The 24049-nt window shown below is 40.3% G+C and overlaps 1 protein-coding gene across 1 annotated transcript in view; it reads left to right on the forward strand.

Annotated features, from left to right (window-relative positions):
- Window positions 1–24049, forward strand: part of ATRN (attractin) — a 170146-nt gene that overhangs the window by 118958 nt on the left and 27139 nt on the right. The window contains exon 25 of the mRNA XM_002747312.6: window positions 16530–16591. Coding sequence (XP_002747358.2) covers window positions 16530–16591 — 62 coding nt within the window. The remainder of the gene's footprint in view (window positions 1–16529; window positions 16592–24049) is intronic.

The raw sequence follows: 24049 nt of genomic DNA on the forward strand, positions 1-24049 counted from the left end.
CATGTGCCTGATGATTACTGAAGTTGAGATTTTTTTCATATGCCTGTTGGCCATTTGTATGTCTTCTTTTGAGAAATGTCTATTCAGATCATTTGCCCATTTTTAAATCTGATTTTTTTCTGTTGAGTTGTTTGAATTCCTGATGTATTCTGGTTATTAATCCCTTGTTGGATGAATAGTTTCCAAATATTTCCTCCCATTCTATAAACTGTCTCTTCACTTTCTTGTTTCCTTTGCTTCATAGAGCTTTTTGGCTTGATACAATCCCATTTGTCTATTTTTGCTTTTGTTGCCTATGCTTTTGAAAGCTTACACAAAAAAATCTTTGCTCAGACCAATGTCATGAAGGATTTTTCTGGTGTTTTCTTCTAGTAGTTTTATGGTTTTAGATCTTACATGTGTAAGTCTTTAATCCATTTAAATTTGATTTTTGGGGCCGGGTGCGGTGGCTCATGCCTGTAATCCCAGCACTTTGGGAGGCCGAGGCGGGTGGATCACGAGGTCAAGAGATTGAGACCATCCTGGTCAACATGGTGAAACCCCGTCTCTACTAAAAATACAAGAAATTAGCTGGGCATGGTGGCGCGTGCCTGTAATCCCAGCTACTCAGGAGGCTGAGGCAGGAGAATTGCCTGAACCCAGGAGGCGGAGGTTGCGGTGAGCTGAGATCATGCCATTGCACTCCAGCCTGGGTAACAAGAGTGATACTCCATCTCAAAAATAATAAAATAAAATAAAAATAAATAAATTTGATTTTTTTATTATGGTGAGAGGGAGGGGTCTAGTTTTATTTTTCTGCACATGGATATCCAGTTTTCCCAGCACCATTTATTGAAGAACCTATCCTTTCCCCCACTGAACATTCTTGACTCCATTATTAAAAACCAGTTGGCTATGAATATGTGGGTTTATTTCTGGGTTCTTAATTTTGTTCCACTGGTCTGTGTATCTGTATTTATGCCAGTATCATGTTGTTGTGGGTACTATAGCTTTATAGTATATTTTGAAGTAAGGTGATATGATGCCTCCAGTTTTGTTCTTTTTGCTCTGAAATGCTTTGGTGGGCCAAGCATATTGGCTCACACCTATAATCTCAGTACTTTGGGAGGCCAAGGCAGGTGGATCACCTGAGGTCAGGAGTTCGAGACCAGCCTGGCCAACATGACGAAACCCCGTCTCTAATAAAAATACAAAAATTAGCTGGGTGGAGTGGTGGGTTCCTATAATCCCAGCTACTTGGGAGGCTGAGGCAGGAGAATCTCTTGAACCTGGGAGGCAGAGGTTGCAATGAGCTAAGATTGCACCACTGCACTCCACCCTGGGCAAACAGCGAGACTCTGTCTCAAAAAAGGAAAAAAAAATGCTTTGGCTATTTGGGGTCTTCTATAGTTCCATACAAATTTTAGGATTGTTTTTTCTATTTCTGTGAAGATGTCATTGGTGTAGAGATTACATTGAATCTGTAGATAGCTTTTGGTAGTATATTGTTTTCACAAGATTAATTCTTTCAGTCCACAAACATGGTGTCTCTTCCTATTTTTTTTGTGACTGCTTCAATTTCTTACATCAGTGTTTTATGGTTTTCCTTGTAGAGAGGGCTTTCACTTCCTTGGTTAAATTTATTCCTAGGGTTGTTTTTAGAGGTTTTTTTAAAAAAATCTATCATGAATGGGATTGCTTTCTTGATTTCTTCTGCTAGTTCGTTGTTGTTGTATAGAAATGCTTCTGATTTTTGTGTGTTGATTTTGTATTCCGCAAATTTTTTTTATTTACTGAGTTTATCAGTTCTAAATTTTTTGGTGGAGCTTTTAGGGTTTTCTATGTATAAGATTATATCATCTGCAAATAGGGACAATTTGACTTCCTCTTTTTTCAATTTGGATGCCCTTTATTTCTTTCTTTTGCCTAGTTGTCCTGGTCAGATGTGTTGATAACTTGTTGATGCTGTCCACTAATCTTCGCAGCGTCTGTGCTTATGCAACCCTTTTTTGTATTCCAGTATTGATAACAGCATTATTCACAAAGCCAAAATGTGGAAACCCAAATACCTATTAGTGGATGAATAGTTAAACAAAATATGGTGTGTGTGTGTGTGTGTGTGTGTGTGTGTGTGTGTGTGTGTGTGTCTAAAATAAAATTTTATTCAGCCTTAAAAATAAATGAAATTCTGATACATGCCACAACACAAGTGAACCTTGAAAACATGCTAAGTGAAATGAGCTAGCTGCAAAAGGACAAATTGAATGATTGCACTTACATGCAATATCTAGAGTACACAAATTCTTAGACACAGAAAGTGGATTGGAGGTTACCAGCAGCTAAGGGGAGCAGGAAATGGAGAATTACTGCTTCGTGGTTCTTACAGAGTTTCCCTTTGGGGTGATGAAAAAGCTTTGGAAGTAGGTAGTGATACTTGTTGCACAAAATTGTGAATGTAATTATTGCCACTGATTTGTACACTTAAAAATGGTTAAAGTAATAAATTTTATGTTATATCTTACTATAAGTATTTTAAAATCATAGCAAGATGTTTTTGTAGATATAAACAAGCTTACTCTAAAACTTATATGAAAATGCAAATGTTATAGAATAGCTATAACAATTTAGAAGAAGAAGAATAAAATGGGAAGAATCACTCTACCCAATTTTAAGGCTTACTATTTAGGTAGAGGGGTAGGCATATAGATCAATGGGATAGGTTGATCTATAGATATCAGAAATAGAACTACATAAATATGTCCAACTGATTAGGATTTGATTTTGTTTTGGTGTTTTTTTTTTTTTTTTTTTTTTTCGAGACAAGGTCTCACTATGATGTCCTGGCTGGTCTTGAACTCCTGGGCTCAAGTAACCCTCTCACCTTAGCCTCCTGAGTAGCTAGACTTACACCACCACACCAGTTCCAGCTGATTCTTTTTTTTTTTTTTTTAATTCTGGAGACAGGGTCTCACTTTGTCGCCCAGGCCAGAGTGCAGTGCTGTGATCACAGTACACTGCAGCCTCAATCTTTCTGGCTCAAGTGATCCTCCTGCCTCAGCCTCCCAAGTAGCTGCGACAATAGGCACATGTCACCATACCTGGCTAATTCTTTCATTTTATTTTATTTGTTAGAGATGGAGTCTCCCTATGTTGCCTAGACTGGTCTCAAACTCCCGGGCTCAAGTGATCCTCCCACCTTTGCTTCCCAGAGTGCTAAGATTACAGACATGAGCCATTGTGCCCAGCCTCCAGCTGATTTTTGACAAAGGCACTGCAAAGACAATTCAGTGAGGAAAGGACAGCCTTTTAACAAATAGTGCTAGATAAGTTGGACAGCTATAGGCAAACAAAGGAATCTCTAAACCTCACATCTTATACAAAAACTAACTCAATATTGATCATAGATTTAAATGTAAAATGTAAAACTACAAAACTTTTAGAAAAAAATATAGGAGAAAATATTGGAATCCCAGAACTAAGAAAAAGATTTTTAGACTTGATACTAAAAACATGATTCATGAAAGGAAAAATTGATAAGTTAGACCACTTAAAAACCAGAAGTTTTTGCTCTGTGAAAAACCTTGTTATAAAGATGAAAAGGCAAGCTATGGACTGGGAGAAAATATTTGCAAACCATATTTCTGGGAAAGCACTTGAATCTAGAATATAACTACTCTCAAAACTCAATAGAAAATAAACAATTCAATTAGAAAATGGGCAAAAGACATGAAGAGACATTTAACCAAAGAGGATATGCATATGGCAAATAATGACATAAAAGATGGTCGGCATCCACAACTATTAGAGAGGTCAGGCACAGTGGCTCATGCCTATAATCACAGCACTTTGGAAGGCCAAGGCAGGTGGATCACCACTTGAGGTCAGGAGTTCGAGACCAGCCTGGCCAACGTGGCAAAACTCCATCTCTACTAAAAATACAAAAATTAGCCAGGCATGGTGGCACATGCCTGTAGTCCCAGCTACTCAGGAGGCTGAGGCAGGAGAACTGCTTGAACCTAGGAGGCAGAGGTTGCAGTGAGCCGAGGTTGTATCATTGCACTCCAGCCTGGGCAACAGAACAAGATTCCATCTCAAAAAAAAATAAAATAACCATTAGAGAAATGCACATTGAAAGCACAATAAGATATCACTGCACACCTATCAAAATGACTAAAATTAAAAATAGTAATAACACCAAATGTTGGAGAGAATGGGGAAAGATTGGATCACTCATACATTGTTGGTGGGAATACAAGATGGTATAGGCACTCTGGAAAATTGTTTGATTCTTAAAAAACTAATGTTATACTTACGGTATAACCCAGCAATTGCATTCCTGGCCATTTATCCTAGAGATAGGAAAACCAGTGTTTTGTCACAAATATCTGTACAACCGTGTTTATGGCCCTTAACAGTAATATTTAACAGCTTTATTTTTAATAGCCCCAAACTGGAAATAAGCCAAATATTCCTCAACAAATGAATGGTTAAATAAATGATGCTACATACACACCATGGCATAACACCCAGCAACAAAAAGAAACATATAGAAACACAACAGTTTTGATAAATCTCAAGCAAATTTTGCTGATTGAAAAAGAAAATCTTAGAAATTTATATGCTGCATGATTGCATTTATATAGCACTTGAAAATTTTAGATCTTGTATACCTATACACATACTGAATATGTATTCTGAAGCTTCAAATTTCTCTGACTTGTTAGGACTCTGATCTCTAGACCCTCTTTTAAAGGAGTTGATCTGATTAGGCCAGGCCCACCCACACACAGGAGGAGGGAAGATACAGGAGGAGGAAATCTTGGGGGGTTTAGAATTCTCCCTGCCATAGGCTGCATTTGGAGTGGGGCTTGCAGGGGTTTCTGTTGTTTCTCCAATCCGAAAGAGGTTGAACTCTAGGCTCTAGTCAGTATAATTTCAGTTTGGCAACATCTCCTGACACTATTAAGATGTAGGTGATATATATTTGTTAGGTTATCTTCATGTAAAACACTCGATTAGGGTTTTACTAAATTAAATTTATTGACTCATTTTAGGTTGAGATTGTTTTTGTACTGCCATACCTCTCCATATTCTGAATCTACTGAACATCATGCTTCGTTGCTTATAGCTGACAAATGATTAGTACTTTTAAGATTCGTAGTGAAAATCTTGACTTACACTGCGGACACTTCCCAATCTGTGCATATAAGCAGGCTTTTGTGCTGGAGATAGCTGTGCTTGTTGCCAGAGCTAGTTTTTTTCTTCCTAGTTCTCTATTGCTCCACCCTCTGAAATCAGTCACTGAAATGGTTTTAGAGCTTTCCTTCTAGAGGGAGCACTTCCCCACACTTACTTCTAAGAAGTAATAATTTTAAGTTTTAGAATCAAGGAGATGTTGATTTTTCTTCCTGTTTTTTTGGTGCTCCTTATCTGAGCTGGATCACTAACTTAAATTAAGATCCACTTATGAACACTGCATTTAGGAGCACTTGTGAAAATAAATGATGGCATGCTCACAATTTAATTTGCCAAGCTCTCCTTGAAAACACAGGTAAGTTCTGTTGCAAACATGTCTTATTGCTGTTTGGTGCAAATGACTGCACTATTCACTGTGACTAAACCTATGTCATCATGTGTTCTCATTGTCCTCCCATGAGAGCCTGGTTGACACTGGTTCTCTCTGAGCTGGGAACTGTTTCTGGCTGTGCGCTATGTGGAGGGCTGAGCTGGTGTCTTTCTGCATAGATTCATGGTGTTCTCAACAAGGGCTGCATGTTTCTTTCTTGGCTCTTTTTGCCCCAGAGCCTTAGCTTTTCTAGGTGTGTAGCATGGCTCTTAAATACACACATTTAGCAACTGTGCAAATTCAGTAAAAATGGAGAGACTTATTTAGAGTAGGGAAGTGTCCAAATAGTGCAGTGTAGGCCATTCAGTTAAATTTCAGTATGGCGTTCAGTGCAGGCAAAGCCGTTTTGCCTTTGATTCTCATTTTTTAAAGCAAAATAACTGAGGAAATCTAATTCTCTGCTCGGACATTTGTGTAAGCATTGGGGCTTTAAACATGGTAATACTAAACTCAAGTTTCTTCACTCCGACCCAATCCCAGGATTCTTTTCCATAATTAGGAACAGATCACAACCTATAACTGCTGAGGGAATTTGAAACTGACTATAAAAACCTTTGTAGAGGCAGTTAAAAAACAAATAATATGCTCCAAGAATGTTAACTTAAAAAAGAGAGAACAAACAAACAAAACCCACAGACTGAAAAGTCCTGTTTCTAGGAGGGTGGCGGGTGTGTTGGGGCTGGTTGTGCCTCTTTTCTGGTCGGTTGTTCCTGTGGGTGAGCACCCTTCCCTCTGCCCCTGCTTTCTGAACGCTGTCCTAATTGTTCTCCCCAGTAAGCGGGGGCTCAGCCAGCTTCAGCTGTGTCCATAGTTTAGTTTAGCGGGGGTAGGTGTTCAAGATAGAAGATGGATGAGCAGATGGTGTGTATTGTGAGGTGGGCAGGTGGGGTGGTGAGGCTCTGGCTTGTTCCTGACTCTGCAACAGAGGTTGTTACTGTAATGTGGAACTAATATAGAAGTTGTCTGCATGCTAAGTGTTTCATCTACTGTTCTACATAAGAGGCCAGTGTTCACAAGTAGAGGCAACACAGAATTGGTATGGAGAACTGGGCATTCATTTAGATTTTAGAGTTCTGTTTATGGGTGCTAACAGGATTGCTGTACTGAGCGAAGGATGTGTGAAACTTTTGTTCACTTGGATATGCTATTTTTCTTATAACAGCTTTATTGAGACATAATTTACACACCATACAGTTCATGCATTTAAAGTACACAGTTCATTAGTTTTCAGTATATTCACAGGATTGTGCAGCCACCCATCATCACCACAGTCAATTTTGGAATATTTTCATCACTTCCAGAAGAAGCCCTTTAGCAGTCACTCCCCATTCCTCCCTCTTCTGGCAACCCACAGTCTGTATTTCCTGTCTCTATGGATTTGTGTATTCTGGATATTTTATATAAATTGAGTCACATGCTATGCTATCACTTAGCATAGTGTTTTCAAGGTTCACCCAAGTTTAGTATGTTTCAGTACTTATTCCCTGTTATAGTGAATAATATTCCTTAGATGTGTATACCCCATTTTATTTATCCATTTTTCTATTGATGGATACTTGGATGGTTTTCACTCTTTGGCTGTTATGAATAGTGTCAGATATACTTTTAATGTTTATATTTATTGTATAATTACAGTGTATATCCATAGCTGCTGGTGTTAGTTATCTGTATCTTAAGAGTTTTAAGAATTATGAAGTCATGCTGTAATTCTAGGACTTAGGGAGGCCGAGGCAGGCAGATCGCTTTAGCTCAGGAGTTTGAGACCAGCCTGGGCAACGTGATAAAACCCTGTCTCCACTAAAATACAAAAAATTAGTTGGGTGTCGTAGTGTGTTCCTGTAGTCCCAGCTACTCACAAGGCTGAGACATGAGAATTACTTGAACCCAGGTGGCAGATGTTGCAGTGAGCCAGGATTGCACCACTGTACTCCAGCCTGGGCAACAGAGCAAAACTCTGTCTTCAAAAAAAAAAAAAAAAAGAGGGAGAGAGAATTAAACTGTACTTAAAGCACTGTACGTGTCTTTCTTCATTTCAAACTATAGTTTTTGTATAGCCTTGTAGGTTTCATCATAAAGAAAAATGTATTATTCCTGCTTTTCAGCTTTGGCTTTGGTTGTCTCGTCTCAGCACTTTCATGCTATTGTACCCTTGGGTTTCATCTGGACTTTTCTTCCCTGGGTAATCTCATCCACACCATCTGGGAACACTGCCTGTGGCGGGATGGATAAATCTTCGTTTTTAGCAGACCTCTCTCCTGGATCTCCAGAGCCAGGAACCCACTAGACTTCCTTAAAACTCACTCAGCCAGCAGACTTTCTGGCCCAGAGCAGCAGCTGTGAGTGGTCAGCAGGCGCCTTCGTCAGAAGCTTGGTGTCGGAAGTGTGCCCATGAATTCTTGGGAGCCACGAGAGGGGAGGGGAGTGCCCTGTGTCACTTGAGTCCAAGTGAGGAGAGACCACACCAGAGCTGAGTCCAACGGAGCATAGAGAGGGGGAAAGGGATGTTTGTGGTGGGGAAAGGGAATGAGCAGCCCTTCCAGGAACTTCCAGGAGTTTAGTAGAGCTGGTGACAGTGCTGTGAGCAAGGAGCTGGAGAGCTGGGAGGGCCTGGAGTCCTGATGTGACTGGGAGTCGTTGAGGTTTTTTAAGCTGAGAAGTAACCAAAGATCAATGTTTAGAAAGACCCCGCTGGCAGCAGTTGGGAGTCTGGATTGGAAGGAGCCAGGCCTGTTGGGGAGTCCAGGTGGAATTAATTGTGTAGAAACCCAGGGAAGGGGACCATCTGAAGACACACATCCCATAGCAACTTTCAACAGAAAAAGGAGCCGACACCTTTTTCTGATATTGTCAGAACAATTGCTGACCGGTGCCGTGGGCTGGCTGAGGTTGGCAATCAAGAATTTGTTATCTCAGTCTACACAGTGTGGGGTTAGAAGAGTGGATTGTTCTCGGTTGGAATTTTGTCCAGTAGGTAGAAAAAAAGAGAGGGCTGAGGACATAACATCCAAATTTTACAAAGAAGAAAGTTCAGAGCACCTGTCTATCTTGAAATAGTGAAGAGGGAAATGATTAGAGATCTGGGATTTGCTTCACAATAATATGGTCATGGGAAAAGTAAGTGGAGTGCAGATGAAACAAGGTTGACTATGAGCTTGTCAATTTACTAAAGCAGGATGATGAGTACATGAGGTTCATTATAGTGCTGTTTCTACTTTTTTAAAAAATTTAAGATTTTCCAAAATGAAAAAGAGGCCAGACGTGGTAGCTCATGCCTGCAATCCCAGCACTTTGAGAGCCTGTGACACAAGGATCACTTGAACCCAGAGATCAGCCTGGGCAATATAGTGAGACTCCATCTCTACTAAAAAAGAAAAAATTACACTATGAAAAAAATAATACAGGTGGTAGAAGAAGAAATAAAGGTATGAGTACATGATTAGGCCTCCTAAAGACAGCTACAAGAGCATGCCTCTGCTGGGCAGGCCTGCAGCATAGTGCACCCTGGAGCTGAAGTTCTGTTTGCCTTTACGGGAAGCATTGTACAGGGGTTTTACGAGTTACTGGTGGGCAGTCTCTAAAACACTCAGGGGTCAGTGGCAAAACTGCCTCTCCCTCAGCTCAGCTCACCCACCCACCTACTTGGTGAAAATGGAAAACAGAGCTTCCCAGCAGCCTCCTGCCTTCACTCCAATGCACAGGCGCATCAGGGTCTGAAGGCTCCTCCCTGTGGGGCCTGGGAAGCTGCTCTTGAGTGGGCTATGGCTGCACTGCCTCCTGATCCTGCAGCTATGTGTGGGTCATAGGCACCTCGTGTCCCCATATCCCAGAGAGTTATGTCCATTTCCTGTCTGTGGTGTTATCTTTCCATCACTGTCATCCTCAGTATGATGGCAGAGGAACTAACAGAGGCACTAAGACCGGTGATACATTTACTGGACGGAGGGGTGGGTCTGATGACGAAAATCACCTTCTGTTTCAGTAAGAAGTTGGTTAAAGTGATGTCTGAAATGGATAGATCAGGAAATTACAATAAAAACGTTAATGATAAAAAGGCAGCTCCCAGAAGAACTGAAAAGTAACCTAGTTAAAGGTGGGGGCCCTGGAGAGAAGCCTTCAGAAGAGCAGAGGAGGAGCAGGGAACATTGCTTTTCATAACTAGCCTTTTGGTACCTTTTGATATTTGAGCTAAGTATGTAGTTCTCTAATGAATTCAAAATTGTTAATGAGTGTGATATAATAGAATAGGAATTCTGGAGAATGGCAAAAAGGAATTACTAGGAGAAAATTAGGGAAAGAAAGCACAGAGCCGTATTGAGGTGGGAGGTTGGGAGCAGACAGATGGTGAGTGTTCATTTGCATGGCAGGAATGAGTGGCTTGATGGTATTAACTGGCCATGGGGGTCTGACCAGAGCTTGGCTATACAGTTTCTGTGCCAGTACAAACCATTAGGTGGGTGGTGTGTGAGGCCAGGTAATGGTCACGGGATCTGGTCCAGAGCTATGGTCTTGACATTGAGTTCCATATATGAACTTTGGTGTGTTTTTTTTTTTTTTAAAGAAAAAAGAATTGTTTTATGTCACAGCAAAACTCAAGGAGGTGACAGCACAAGACCCAGGATAGAATATACTCAGCCAGGGCTCACAGAATCTTCTGTCCTCAGCAAAGCCAAGGCCTGAGTGGAAGGGCTGTTGGCTTATAGGCCTAAGCTCTTATGGGAGGAATCAGTCCTCTTCTGGCTTCCGGCCTTGCAGTGTCCAGAAAGGAAAGATTGGCATAGTCAGACTAGGAGCCCAGTGGCAGCCACGGGCACCTAGGCTGTCTCTGGTTCTCTCTGGTTTAACAAAAGGTTAAAGCCCCATAATTAGTTTGGCTCTTCTGGGGGAGTGAGAAGGAGATGGGGAAGGATAAGGGTAGAGGAAGAGAGGACAGTGCTTTGAAACAAAAGGAGAGGCAAGGCTTAAACCTGGAGGTAGTGTCTGCAGACCCTGGCCTCAGGGAGAGTGGAGGAGCAAATGAGCCCGTTCTGGGCTGGGCTCCCAGCCTTGATGGAGTCACTGGTCCCAGGGAGCCATGGGAACCTGCAGAGATTCTACCCAGTACATACATACCTTGGGTTTTCTCAGAGCCTATAAGACTTCCCCTCACAGGGTGGCCAGCCGTCTTTTCTCTTCTTCTCTCTGTCTTGCATGCTCATAACAATGAAGTTCTTGGTGCAGAAGATAAAAGGCAAATGAGAGGTCCTTTCTTCTCTCTTTTCTTTTTTTTTTTTTTTTTTTTTTTAATTTTTTATTGGATTATAGGTTTTGGGGTACATGAGCAGAGCATGCAAGACAGTTGCGTAGGTACATACATGGCAGTGTGCTTTGCTTTTCTTCTCCCCTTCACCCACATTTGGCATTTCTCCCCAGGCTATCCCTCCCCACCTCCCCCTCCCACTGGCCCTCCCCTTTTCCCCCCAATAGACCCCAGTGTTTAGTACTCCCCTTTCTGTGTCCATGTGTTCTCATTTTTCATCACTCACCTATGAGTGAGAATATGCGGTGTTTCATTTTCTGTTCTTGTGTCAGTTTGCTGAGGATGATGTTTTCCAGATTCATCCATGTCCCTACAAACGACACGAACTCATCATTTCTGATTGCTGCATAATATTCCATGGTGTATATGTGCCACATTTTTCCAATCCAGTCTATTCTTCTCTCTTTTCAAGTCTTCTTTATCAAACAGTGGTCTTTTCCTAGTCATCCAATATTCATCCATCCATTTATTCAAGCTTTTCAGTACCTGCTTTGTGGATGGCACATAGATGCAAAAATACAATTATTTTAAAAACAGAACAGTATTTGTTCTGTGGTAGTGGAATATAAGAAATGCAATACTTCTTTATTTTTATAGTAATCTTGGACTCAGGTTCTACCCACCGTACTTGATTAGAAATTTATTCTCAGCCTCTGTTTTCGCAGGGTCCCAGTCCCTTCTCTCAGGGACGTATAGAAACCTTAGGGCTGAACTGAGCTCAGAGATTGGGGAAGACCCCCTGGTCTGATCTTTAGTCGCTGACTGCTGCGTCCGATTCCCTGGCTCCTCACTCTTGAGGGCAGCATCCTCACTTTCATGTGGCACAGGCTTGGACATGAAGCTCCAAAGCCTCCCTAACCTGCCACCAGGACACCCCACATTCCCAGGCACTTTCAGAATGTGAAACTTCCCCTCCATTCCGTCCCTTTGCCTGCCTCTCCTTTTGTTTCAAAGCACTGTCCTCTCTTCCTCTACCCTTATCCTTCCCCATCTCCCTCTCACTCCCCCAGAAGAGCCAAACTAATTATGGGGCTTTAACCTTTCAAGTAAAGGTGAGGATTTTTTTTTTCAATGCAGTACCTGAAATGCTAAAGAAATTATCTAGGGAAAGGAACAGAGGAGGAGTTTTTGTTGTTGTTGTTGTTGTTTTGCGACAGTCTTGCTCTGTCGCCAAGGCTGGAGTCCAGTGGTGCGATCTTGGCTTACTGCAACCTCTCCGCCTCCTGGGTTTGAGCAATTTTTGTGCCTCAGCCTCCCAGGTAGCTGGGATTACAGGCGCATACCACCACACCCAACTAATTTTTGTATTTTTAGTAAAAACGGGGTTTGCCATGTTGGCCAGGATGGTCTCAAACTCCTGGCCTCAAGTGATCTACCCACCTCAGCCTCCCAAAGTTGTGGGATTACAGGTGTAAGCCACTGTGTCCAGCCTGAATTTTAAATAATTTCTTACTTCAGAGTTTCCTGAAGTTTGGCTTGTAGAGACTAGCATCGAATCACTTGAGGAGCTTAAAGATACAGAGATAAGGATAGGGCCTGGGATTCTGACTTTGTTGTAAGCTGTGAGTTTGAGAGCCATGGCCTAGTTCTTAGAATACAAAAGTATATCTGCTCTTGTATGGGAGGTACAACAGTAATTTAAGTTAGGAATTGGTATCTTCATAGAGGAATGAAGAATCCTCTTCTCCAGGATGTCTGTTTGTAGATAGCCATGGTATATGGTAGACCAGGTTTGTCCAACCCACAGCCCATGGGCCACATGCAGCCCGGGACAGCTTTGAATACAGCCCAGGACAATTCATAAAGTTTCTTAAAACATGAGATTTTTTTTTTGCATTTTTTTCCAGTTCATCAGCACTACTGTTTGTGTTAGCGTATTCTATGTGTGGCCGAAGACAATTCTTCCATGTGGCCTAGGGAAGCCAAAAGATTGGCCACCCCTATGTAGACTGTGATTATCACACACCCTGAGAGGGAAGCAGATCAGTGCTGAGAGAGCGTAGAGGAGAGCCTGCCAGTTTCCAGTGGGGTTGGGGGTGCTGAAAAAGGGAGACAGTGCTGTGCTAAGCTAGGAAGGACAGGGAGGACCCCTATGCACACAGGCAGGGAGGCTCTCTGGTGACCATCTCCTGTCGGGTACAGTGGTACAGTAGTATAGTGAGCAGAAGCACTTTTGGCTGAAGCGCAACATTAGTGGTTGGGGAAGTGCAGGTCCGTAATATCTTACCAGACCCTGGGCCTCACTGAGCTTCTGAGTTAGAGTTTTTCAGAATTTATGAACAGATCCAGAGGGCCCATGGGGTAGATACACCTTAGACATACTGATGAAAGTGGAGTTGGATTAGGTTGTGGAAGTAGCAGAATCTGAATTCTAGGTTTCTTGGAGTAGAGTATGGTGTCTACTGTTTGGAAATAGAGAAGAATGGTATTATGAGTTTTATTTATAAAATATAATTAGAATTTCTTCTTTGTATTAACATATGTTTTTATATAGGAAATCTTCCTTATCTTCAGTATCAGAAAGTCCCCCAAATCCATTTCACCATTTTCAGAATAAATCATGGAAGAAAGATTTGATTGGGATATTATCTTTAAAAATGAAACCAGAAAGGATGGGAAAATACTTTCAGAGTTAACAAAATTTAAATTATAGTTACAATCATGAAGCAGGTATGGTCCTGCTTCATGAGCCAAGTTCATAAAAGAAAAAAGAAAGTCAATCAGATCTTACTGAGTTCTGTGAAAAAGATCATTATTTTTTGTATTAACATATTCATTTATTCAGCAGATCTTTATTAAGTGCCTATTAATATATTAGTCGCTCCTTTAGGCACTGGAGATGTATAGTCAGTGGGAATAGGAGAAATCTCTGTCCTCAGTACTCACAGATCTTATTTCCGGAAGGTGTACAGATACGGGCTATGAATTAAATAGAGCAAGATAAAGAGATGGGGGTATGGCTTCCCTCATGCACATGGTGCCCAGAGGCCTGATAGCTCCATCATGGACTCCATCTTAGAGTCCGTCACTTGAGACTTGACTTCACAGCAGAATTTAAAAATTAACAGTCTCAGGAAATGCCTCAGTATCCCCCAGGTCCTGTCTTAATCCCATTCAGAGTATTACGAAGCACTTCCTATGCCTTCATCCTTAATCCCTTCTTCAGTAGATAACTGAAGGGCTAAATCTGCCAAGTCTTCCTTTGTCAGTGGTTTTGTATGAGCAGTTCTCTAACAGCACTTCCACTAAAATCTTATCTTTTGCAAGACTAATTTTACAGTTGGTTTGCATTGTCTGGGAGTAGGGACAGCTCAATTTATGCTTCTTATCAAGGTTATGCTTTTTACATTGAGTAACTTTTAATTACCCAGTAATTAAAATTACTGGGTAATTTTTAACAGTACTCCCCTTCATTTTCAGAAGTGTTCAGTTTGAACAGTAAGTTTGGCACCTTATCAGTCAAAGATTGACCAACAAAGACTGACAACAGTGCATGGGGTGTTCAGCAGGGTTAGATATTTCTAAGTGGTCAGTGCATTCATAAACATTTTCATGTTAGGACTTTGGCTTCCTTAGACAGTCTTGTAACTATGGAAAATTAGATGATAAAGATTCAACATAAGAGGACCTCTTTAGAGACTTGGGTACCAGCCATACTGGCAGCTGTTTTATATGAGGTTCTTTATGATTATAATTTGGACATGAACATAGAGTGATCCTGCTTCAGCAAGAGGTCAGGCTAATGGTTGGCATCCAGTGTGGGGGAAGGCGGGGGCTGCCCTGAGGAGTGCTGTGTGGCACAGAGCACATGAACACCAGATAGGTCCTCAGACAGTGCCCTTAGCATCCAATGATTTTTGGCATCTAGCAGTGAATAAAAGTATCTTATAGATTCTTTAAGTGTAAACACTGAGGGCACACTTATGTTTTAAAAAATTGAAATCCAGACAGGGTTGGAGTGGACTCTGATCTGTTTCCTTCTCTCTCTTTATGTGTTATAACTTGGATTCTTCATTCCCCAAGATGACTTTGTTTATATAATTGTCCTCCAATCTTACTTTAAACTTTTATGTGAGGACCGTGGGTCATATTCTGCAGCTTTCCTTCTCTCAAGGAGGTGGGACTGGTTATTGTGATAAAAGAAGGAAAAGAAAAGAAAGTGGGTTTCTGTTTACTATATGAAATCAATGTGACTTTGTATTTCTGATTATAAATGGTGGCCAGAGGGAGGACACAAAAAATTCAGATTCTAAGCCCCATAATATTTTATGACCTGAATAGTGTTGGAACTTTATTTATTTATGGAATGTCAAAAAGAAAATAGGGCCAACAAAAAGCAAACAGTAGAAGTCTCTTTTCTGGCCCCTGTGAGTCTGGCTCTAAAAAGCAGTGCAAGGGGTTGGGGTTGAGTGGGACTAATAAAGCAGATGCTGGTCATTTACCTTCTGTGCTTGTCATGTGAATTGTCTATACTGGCATTGTCACTTGGTCAGTAATTGTTTCATTTATAATACGATTGTCTCTCCAAAGAGGAATGAGTTCCCTTAAAAAAGTAGGCAATGGCCAGGCATGGTGGCTAATCTCAGCACTTTGGGAGGCCAAGGCAGGCTGATCACAAGGTCAAGAGATCGAGACCATCCTGGCCAACATAATGAAACCATGTCTCTACTAAAATACAAAAATTAGCTGGGTGTGGTGGCGCACACCTGTAGTCCCAGCTACTCGGGAGGCTGTGGCAGGAGAATTGCTTGAACCTGGGAGGTGGAGGCTGCCGTGAGCCGTAATTGCGCCACTGCACTTCAGCCTGGCGCCTGGTGACAGAGCGAGACTCTGTCTCAAGAAAAAAAAATAGCAGGCAATGCACCACAGCATCTGGCTAGTACCACGTATATTGTAGGTGGTGTAAGGACACAGTTATCATATTTCATCAATTCGGAGGTATGTGTTTTTTCATGTGCTAATATCCCTGAAATCATGATGCATCTTATGGTTAGTGACTTAAAAAGCATTTTGTTGTAGTTAAAGTGTTTTTCCTAAATAATACACAGAATAATGCCTCTTTCACTCAATGTTAATGTAGAGTTGATGAAATATGTTGTGTTTTTATATTCTTGGTATGAAAACTATTAATTGATAATAAAATTATTTAAGTTCTAACTGATGATGGTCAATGTGGCAAAACATGAGGCACAATTTTTTGTTAAAAGGACAGTATCTTGCAGTCAGTACGCACTGAGTGCATAAATGTTGACAGAATGAAGAGCACAAAATGGGGCTGCCCACCTGGAGGCAGAGCCATGAATCAGTACTGAGGCAGACAAGAAGAGCTTTGTGTGTGGGTGGAGGTGCAGGGAGGGAGCGCCAGGCTTCATGGAGGCCTGCGAGGGTCTCCGGGGTCAGATGGAGAGAACCTCAGAGCTAATGTGAAGTTCAGAGTGGGCTGCAGGACACTGTGCTAAACCTCAGAGTATTGCCATGGGGCTGGCAACTAAACAAGAAAACTGAAGGGGTTTCATTAACTTCTTTAAAATGGAAACTCTGTTTTCAGCTTAAGTCTTGAAATGAGAAGCCTTAATCTGTGGTGGTTTCATAACCTGCATAATCACACTACCTGTTTTTCTGTCACAGATTGCTTTCTCCCAGCACAGCAATTTTATGGACCTGGTGCAGTTCTTCGTGACTTTCTTCAGGTAATTTTGCTTATACAGACTCTTCTGTTCTTTTGATTTAGGAGCTAGATCCATTAATACAGTATCAGCTCCTAAAAGATAAAGAATAATCCTGTTTTTCCACCACAGATCAAATTTATTTTATATGTATTCCTCAAAAGTTAGGAACAATAATATAAACTCAGTTACAATAATATAAACTCACTCTAGCATGATAAAGTGAAAACATCTGGTTTGTATGTTCTGGCTTGTAGGGGGTGGTTGGGGCTTTGCATGTATCCTGTATTAGTTTTTGCATGTATCCTATAGATAATTTGGCTCTTCATATGGGGAGAATTGGGGACTAAAACAACATTTAGTTAATAATGCTTACTGATGTGAGCTACATATATGCTTATTCTTGTTCAAGAGATGAGCCTGGTGATTATCCTGAGTTTTAAAGCTGAAATTGATTTGTTAGTTCCCTGGGATTTTCTCTTTTATTTCCATAGTTGTTTTCTTAGTTTAATTTTTTATCTTTATGAAAATACTATATACAAATAATTGAAAAAGACAAAAAAGTGCTGCAGTTTTTAAAGCCAGCAATAGCCTGCCTTGCACCTTCCCACCCCCACAACCCCCCCAGTTTAAATTGTTTTAGTTTTTTACTTCTCTGTGTTTACACTTGGTTTTTCTTTTGTTCTCGAGTTCTCTTTTGAAGTCCTACTGTAGAAGATGAGGATATACCGTGTTACATGGCCTCCCCTAGCATCTGCCCTCACACCACAAAAACATACAAAAGCCCCTTCTTCTCTTTCATTTAATACCGTTATATCACAATATAGGGCTAAATCAGTGATCCCTATTTACTATTTATGTTATAACTATAAAACTTTCTGTTTCTCTTTGTTTTTTGAGATGGAGTTTTAGTCTTTCACCCAGGCTGGAGTGCAGTGGCATGATCTTGGCTCACTGCAACCTCTGCCTTCCAGTTTCAAGCAATTCTTCTGCCTCAGCCTCCCAAGTAGCTGGGATTACAGGTGCCCACCACCATGTCCAGCTAGTTTTTGTATTTTTAGTAGAGATGGGGTTTCACCATATTGGCCAGGCTGGTCTCAAACTTCTGACCTCATGATCTGTCTGCCTCAGCCTCCCAAAGTGCTGGGATTACAGGTGAGAGCCACCACGACTGGCCGGCCATAAAATTCTTATTCACAGCTGCGTTGAACAGTGACTACACTACCAGATTTTTTGGGTAGAAGGATCATTATTTGCTTATCGTATATATAGTATTTGCCATGTTTGGTTTTTTAATTGTTTGATTTTTCTATCCTGAAAAATTTAATTGTTTGATTTATCCCTATACTCTTGCTGATGTACCTTTAGAACAGTAAAAAATAAAATAAAATAAAATACCACTGTACTGTGACCGAACTGAGAAATCTCACTATGGTCACACACAAGCAGGTGCTCTCTTGTTGAGTTTCTCTTGGAGTTGTCCACCCTAGAACCCTCCCGCCTCCTGCCACCCAGGCACACTTGTTGTTCTGAGGCCTTTGTCTTCCTCCTATGTTGAAGTCTCTGTTTCCAGATTCCATGTCTTCATCTTCCTATCTATTCCCTCTTTTTACTGGAGCACGTTCTCCAGATTTATGAGAAAAGGTACCTGGGAGGTAACTTTTCTATGAGCTCTCCTGACTGAAAATATGTTTATCTTTATAATTTGATTGAATGTCTGGGGCCAGGTGCTGTGGCTCACACCTATGTTTCTAGCACTTTGGGAGGCCGAAGTGGGTGGATCACTTGAGCTCAGGAGTTTGAGCCAGCCTGGGTAACATGGCAAAATCTTGTCTCAACAACAAAAAAAAACAAAGTAGCTCGATGTGGTGGCGCATGCCTGTAGTCCCAGCTAATCAGCAGGCTGAGGCAGGAGAATGCCTTGAGCCTGGGAGGCGGAGGTTGCAGTGAGCAGAGATTGCATCACTGCACTCCATCCTGGGTGGCAGAGTGAGACCCTGTCTCAAAAAAAAAAAAAAAATCTGACTAGAGAATTCTAGGTTCCAAATCATTTTCCATTAGAATTGAAAAGGCATTGTACTATTTCTTCTGACAGCTACTATAATATTGAGAAGACTAGTACTGTCACAGTTTCCACTCTTAATATCAGATCTGTTTTCTCTCTTAAAAAGAAAAGTATATTTAAATGTAATATAAAGTTACGGAAACGTTTGCAAATCCTAAGTGTGTAGCCCAGTGAATTATCACAAATTGAACACTTCTAGAGTATTGGTAATATTATCTCTTGTTCACCCAGAGCATCTCAGGTTTCTTATTTCTTTTGTATCAGTTTTGGCAAGGTGTGTATAGTTTTCTTCTAATAGTCCTTTTCCATCTGTTCCATTCTCTAGTTCACTTAGAACAAGAGTTAATATTACCAGTACTCTTTAGTCTTGTGTTTTCCCTCACTCACAACCCTGCCTCTTCTCCAAACATACCATTTACCTGACTTCTCAAAGCATACATTGCATTTGCTATTTTTGAAATGCATATAAATTATTATTATTATTATTATTTTGAGACTGAGTCTCTGTCGGTGGCCCAGGCTGAAGTGCAGTAATGTGATCTTGGATTACTGGATTGCCTCCCGGGTTCAAGCAATTCTCCTGCCTCATCCTCCCAAGTAGCTGGGATTACAGGCACTTGCCACCATGCCTGGCTAATTTTCGTATTTTTAGTAGAGACCGGGATTCACCATGTTGGTCAGGCTGGTCTCAAACTCCTAACCTTGTGATCCATCCGTCTCAGCCTCGCAAAGTGCTGCGATTACAGGCATGAGCCACGATGCCCGGCCAGAAAATATCTTAAAAATTGTGAATTGGATCTTTGAAAAGAGTACGAATAATATTGACAAACTCCTGGCAAGATTAACCAAGGAAAAAAGAGAAGGTATGAAAAGGAGGGCATTCTTTCAAATCTCACAGATGTTTTTTTCCTCCAGAAGGGTATTTTATGAACAACTTTATGTGAATGAATTTGAAAATGAAACAGATGGAATGAGACCATTAGAAGAAAACCACATACAACTTGCCAAAACCAACACAGAAGTAGTAAGAAGCCTGAATAGTTCTATATCCATTTTTAAAACAATACTAATTTAAGTTTTGTCATAGTGAAAACTCTAGGGCCCAGGTAGCTTAATTGGTAACATAACCTTTTTAAGAGAGAAATAATACCAATCTTAACCAAATGTGGAGAACAGATAAAGAAGGAATACTCCTTGTTCCTTTTTTTTAACCTAGCACAACCTGACAAGAACATTATGAGAAAAGAATTTATAAGCCAGTATCACTCATTAATGGGGAAGCAATCAATAACCAATATTATCTGTCAATAATATTAAAAGGCTGCTGTGTCATGACCCAGTTGGATTTATTTTAGAAATTGCAAGATTGATATACTGTCAGAAAAGCAATCAGTATAATTCACTTTAATTGCATTAAAGAAAATACCGTGATCATCTTAATCAATGGAGGGGATAAAGCATTTGATAAAATTTAATATCCATTCATTTAAAAAACAACTTCTTAGAAAACTAGAAAGAGAAACTTCCTGAACATTGATAATGGAACAACATTAATGTCAACAGCAAACCACTTTCTTAATGGTAGAATGTTATAAGTTTAAGTTTGGGAACAAGACAGAGATACGCACTATCACTTCTACTCTGCATTGTGCTCAAAGCTCTAACCAGTACAGTAACACAAGAAAAATGAAATATATGAGAATTGGAAAGGAAAAAACAATTATTACTTGTGACATAATTGTATTTATAGAAATTCAAAAGTATCTAAAGATAAAGTATTAGAAATAATAAATACCAAGTTGTTCGACTCAAGAGAAATATAAAAAATTAACTATGTAGTTCAGAGACATTCTTGCAGCTCTCATTAGTAAAGGCAGATGCCGGCATGAAAATCATGGGATTGTATTTCCTATAGGAAGCCATTAGGTGGCCTGGTCTCCCCTCTTTACCGGAAAAGAATTTCGTGAAAGAAGAAATTCTTTCCCGAGTTATGCTGGAAGCACATGGCCTCCATCGACATTCTGATGGGTGCATGTTTGCCTCCTGTGGGTTGAAGAGAGTTATTGACAAGTTCTTAACTTGCTGTTTTCAATATGAAGTTCACTTATAATTTTTTTTAAAATTTCAGTTGCTTATGCATTTTGTTCTCCAGAGCATGAGAGATCCCTTCCTATATTGTCTTTAATTATTTTCTGGGTGATGACCTCTCCACTAAGAGGCAACTAGTTGTGTTCATCCAATCTTGGAGGGAGATAAAATAACTTAATAAAAAAAAAAAGATAAATTTTTGAGGTGATAGATATCCCAGTTACCCTGACTGGATCATTACACATTGTATACAGGAATCAAATATCACCTATACACACAAAATATGTACAAGTATTATAAATTAATCAAAAATTTTTAAAATTTAAATAAAGATAAGGATGTCTAAGGAAAAAAAATGAAATCTGTTTCTGTATTTCACCCCCCAAAAAAGAAATTCACATTTGTATTCATTCGATCAAAAAAATTGTTCAAACTTATAGTATAATCATATCAAAAAAGAATGACCAAGAAAAATTTGGGTCCCAGAGTGAGACAGCTCACTATCCCTCCCAGATAGTGAACATTTTGTCAAGTTACAGTGATCACTGTGTCACTGGCACAAAATGAGATTGACCAGTAGAATATAATACATAACTAAGGATCAAAGTTTAAAAGACTCAAATGTGCCTTAAGTGAGGAAAAATTAAATGAAAATACAAAGTATATAGTAATAAACAAGAAGCTACAAGGTCAGAACAGACTTGAAAGTCAGTAGTCACATGTGGCTTGTGACTCTTGACTAAGCAACTGAATTTTAATCCTACTTAATTTTAATTAATTTAAATACAATTAAACTGACATTCAGTTCATTGAAACACTTGTAAGTATGATCAACACAACTTGGATATATGAATCTACTTCAAATGTTTTATAAAATTGAAAAACAGCAAATATTTTTGATGAAAATTTAGTGTTCAAACTAAGATGGCTTAGAAATATAAAATACTAGATTTTGAAGACTTAGTAGAAAATAAGAGTATGAAATGACTCAATAATTTATAAAATTGGTCACATGTTGAAATGATGTTTTACCTGTCTTGGGTTAAATAAAGATATATCATTAAAATTAATTTCATAATGTTTTAATGTCATGTTCAGAAAAAGCTGTTTCTCAAAATAAAATAAAATTACATATGTGGCTCACATTAAATTTATATTGGATAGCAATTATGTAGAGAATACACAGGGAAAGAATTTATAAGGACAACATAAAAAGGTATAATAAATATGCTACACTAATCCAAATATTTTAAAGCAAAAAGATTAAATCTTAAGACTTTTTAGGGAGAGAGATCCAAGATGTCCATCTAGCAGCAGCTCAGGGTTGCAGCTCCCAGTGAAGGTGCAGGGAGTGAGTGGACGCCAGACTTCCAGATTAATTTTTGTTGCTTACGGACCAGGAGATTCCCAGCGGAGGAGCCCCACGGGTCGCCAGCGCGACTCTTTTGGCCGGTGCAGCTGTTTTGCTGGCATCCCGGTGTGGTGGTTCTCAGTGCGGAGTATGCGGGACTGGTTGCCCTTTTAGTTGGCGTTTGGAGCTCCGAGAAGGCAGAGTCACCCATTCAGCTGATTGGGAGGGGGAGTGAAGCCAGGAGCCAGACCAGGAGATTCCCGGGCAGAAAAGCGCCACGGATCTCAGTGCCACTGTTTCAGCCGGTGCGGTTGCCACACAGGAAATTGCATATATCCCATCGCCTTTTCAGTGGGCAACTGGGGCACCTGGGAGAGAATTGACCGTCCAATTAGGAAAAGAAATAAAGAGGGCTCCGAGGTGGGGAGCCAGGTGATTCAGCTTGGCTGGTCCCACCCCTACAAAAAAACAGCAATTGGAAACGCTGATGGTTGAGAGTTTCACAGCAAGCGCAACTGAACCCGGGAAGGTCCAGCTCTGTGGGCGAGGGGTGTCTGCCGAAGGAAAACAAAGAAACAGAAATAACATAATCACCAACAAACTGGATGTCCACTCAGAGACCCAATCTGAAAGTCAGCAATTACGAAGATGACAGGTGGATAAATCCACAAAGATGGGAAGAAACCAGCACAAAAAGGCTGAAAACATCCAAAATCAGAATGCCTCTCCTCCTTTAGGGGATCATAGCTCCTCATCAGCAAGGGAACAAGGCCTGATGGAAAATGAGTGTGATGAATTGTCAGAATCAGGCTTGAGAAGGTAGATAATAAGAAACTTCTGTGAGCTAAAAGAACATGTTCTAACCCAATGCAAAGAAACTAAGAACCTTGGAAAAAGGTTTGACAAAATGCTAATGAGAATAGACAATTTAGAGAGGAATATAAGTGAATTAATGGAGTTGAAAACACAACACGAGAACTTCACAAAGTATGCACAAGTTTTAATAGTCAAATTGATCAAGTAGAAGAAAGGATATTAGAGGTCAAAGACCAACTCAATGAAATAAAACAAGAAGACAAGATTAGAGAAAAAAGGATAAAAAGGAATGCGCAAAGTCTCCAAGAAATATGGGACTTTGTGAAAAGACCTAATCTACGTTTGATAGGTGTACCTGAATGTGACAAAAAAAATGAATCGAAGCTGGAAAATACTCTTCAGGATTCTCAGGAAAACTTTCCCAACCTAGCAAGGCAGGACAACATTCAACTCCAGGTAATACAGAGAACACCACAAAGATATTCCCCAAGGAGAGCAACCCCAAGGCACATAATCGTCAGATTCACCAGGGTTGAAATGAAGGAGAAAATGCTAATGGCAGCCAGAGAGAAGGGTCAGGTTACCCACAAAGGGAAGCCTATCAGAGTCACAGCAGATCTCTCAGTAGAAACCCTACAAGCCAGAAGAGAGTGGGGGCCAATATTCAACATCCTTAAAGAAAAGACCTTTCAACCCAGAATTTCATATCCAGCCAAACTAAGCTTCACAAGTGAAGGAAAAATAAAATATTATGTGAACAAGCAAGTACTTAGAGATTTCATCACCACCAGGCCTGCTTTACAAGAGCTTCTGAAAGAAGCACTACACATAGAAAGGAACAACCAGTATCAGCCTTTCCAAAAATATACCAAAAAGTTAAGAGCATCAACATAATGAAAAATCTATATCAACTAATGGGCAAAACAGCCAGCTAGCATCAAATGGCAGTATTAAACTCACATATATTATTATTAATCCTAAATTTAAATCGACTAAATCCCCCAATCAAAAGACACAGGCAGGCAAATTGGATAAAAAGCCTGTAATCCCAGCTACTCAGGAGGCTGAGGCAGGAGAATTGCCTGAACCCAGGAGGTGGAGGTTGCCTTGAGCCGAGATTGCGCCATTGCAGTCCAGCCTGGGTAACAAGAGCGAAGCTCTG

This window comes from Callithrix jacchus, chromosome 5 (assembly GCF_049354715.1).
Source record: "Callithrix jacchus isolate 240 chromosome 5, calJac240_pri, whole genome shotgun sequence".
In the NCBI taxonomy this organism is placed as follows: Eukaryota; Metazoa; Chordata; class Mammalia; order Primates; family Cebidae; genus Callithrix; species Callithrix jacchus.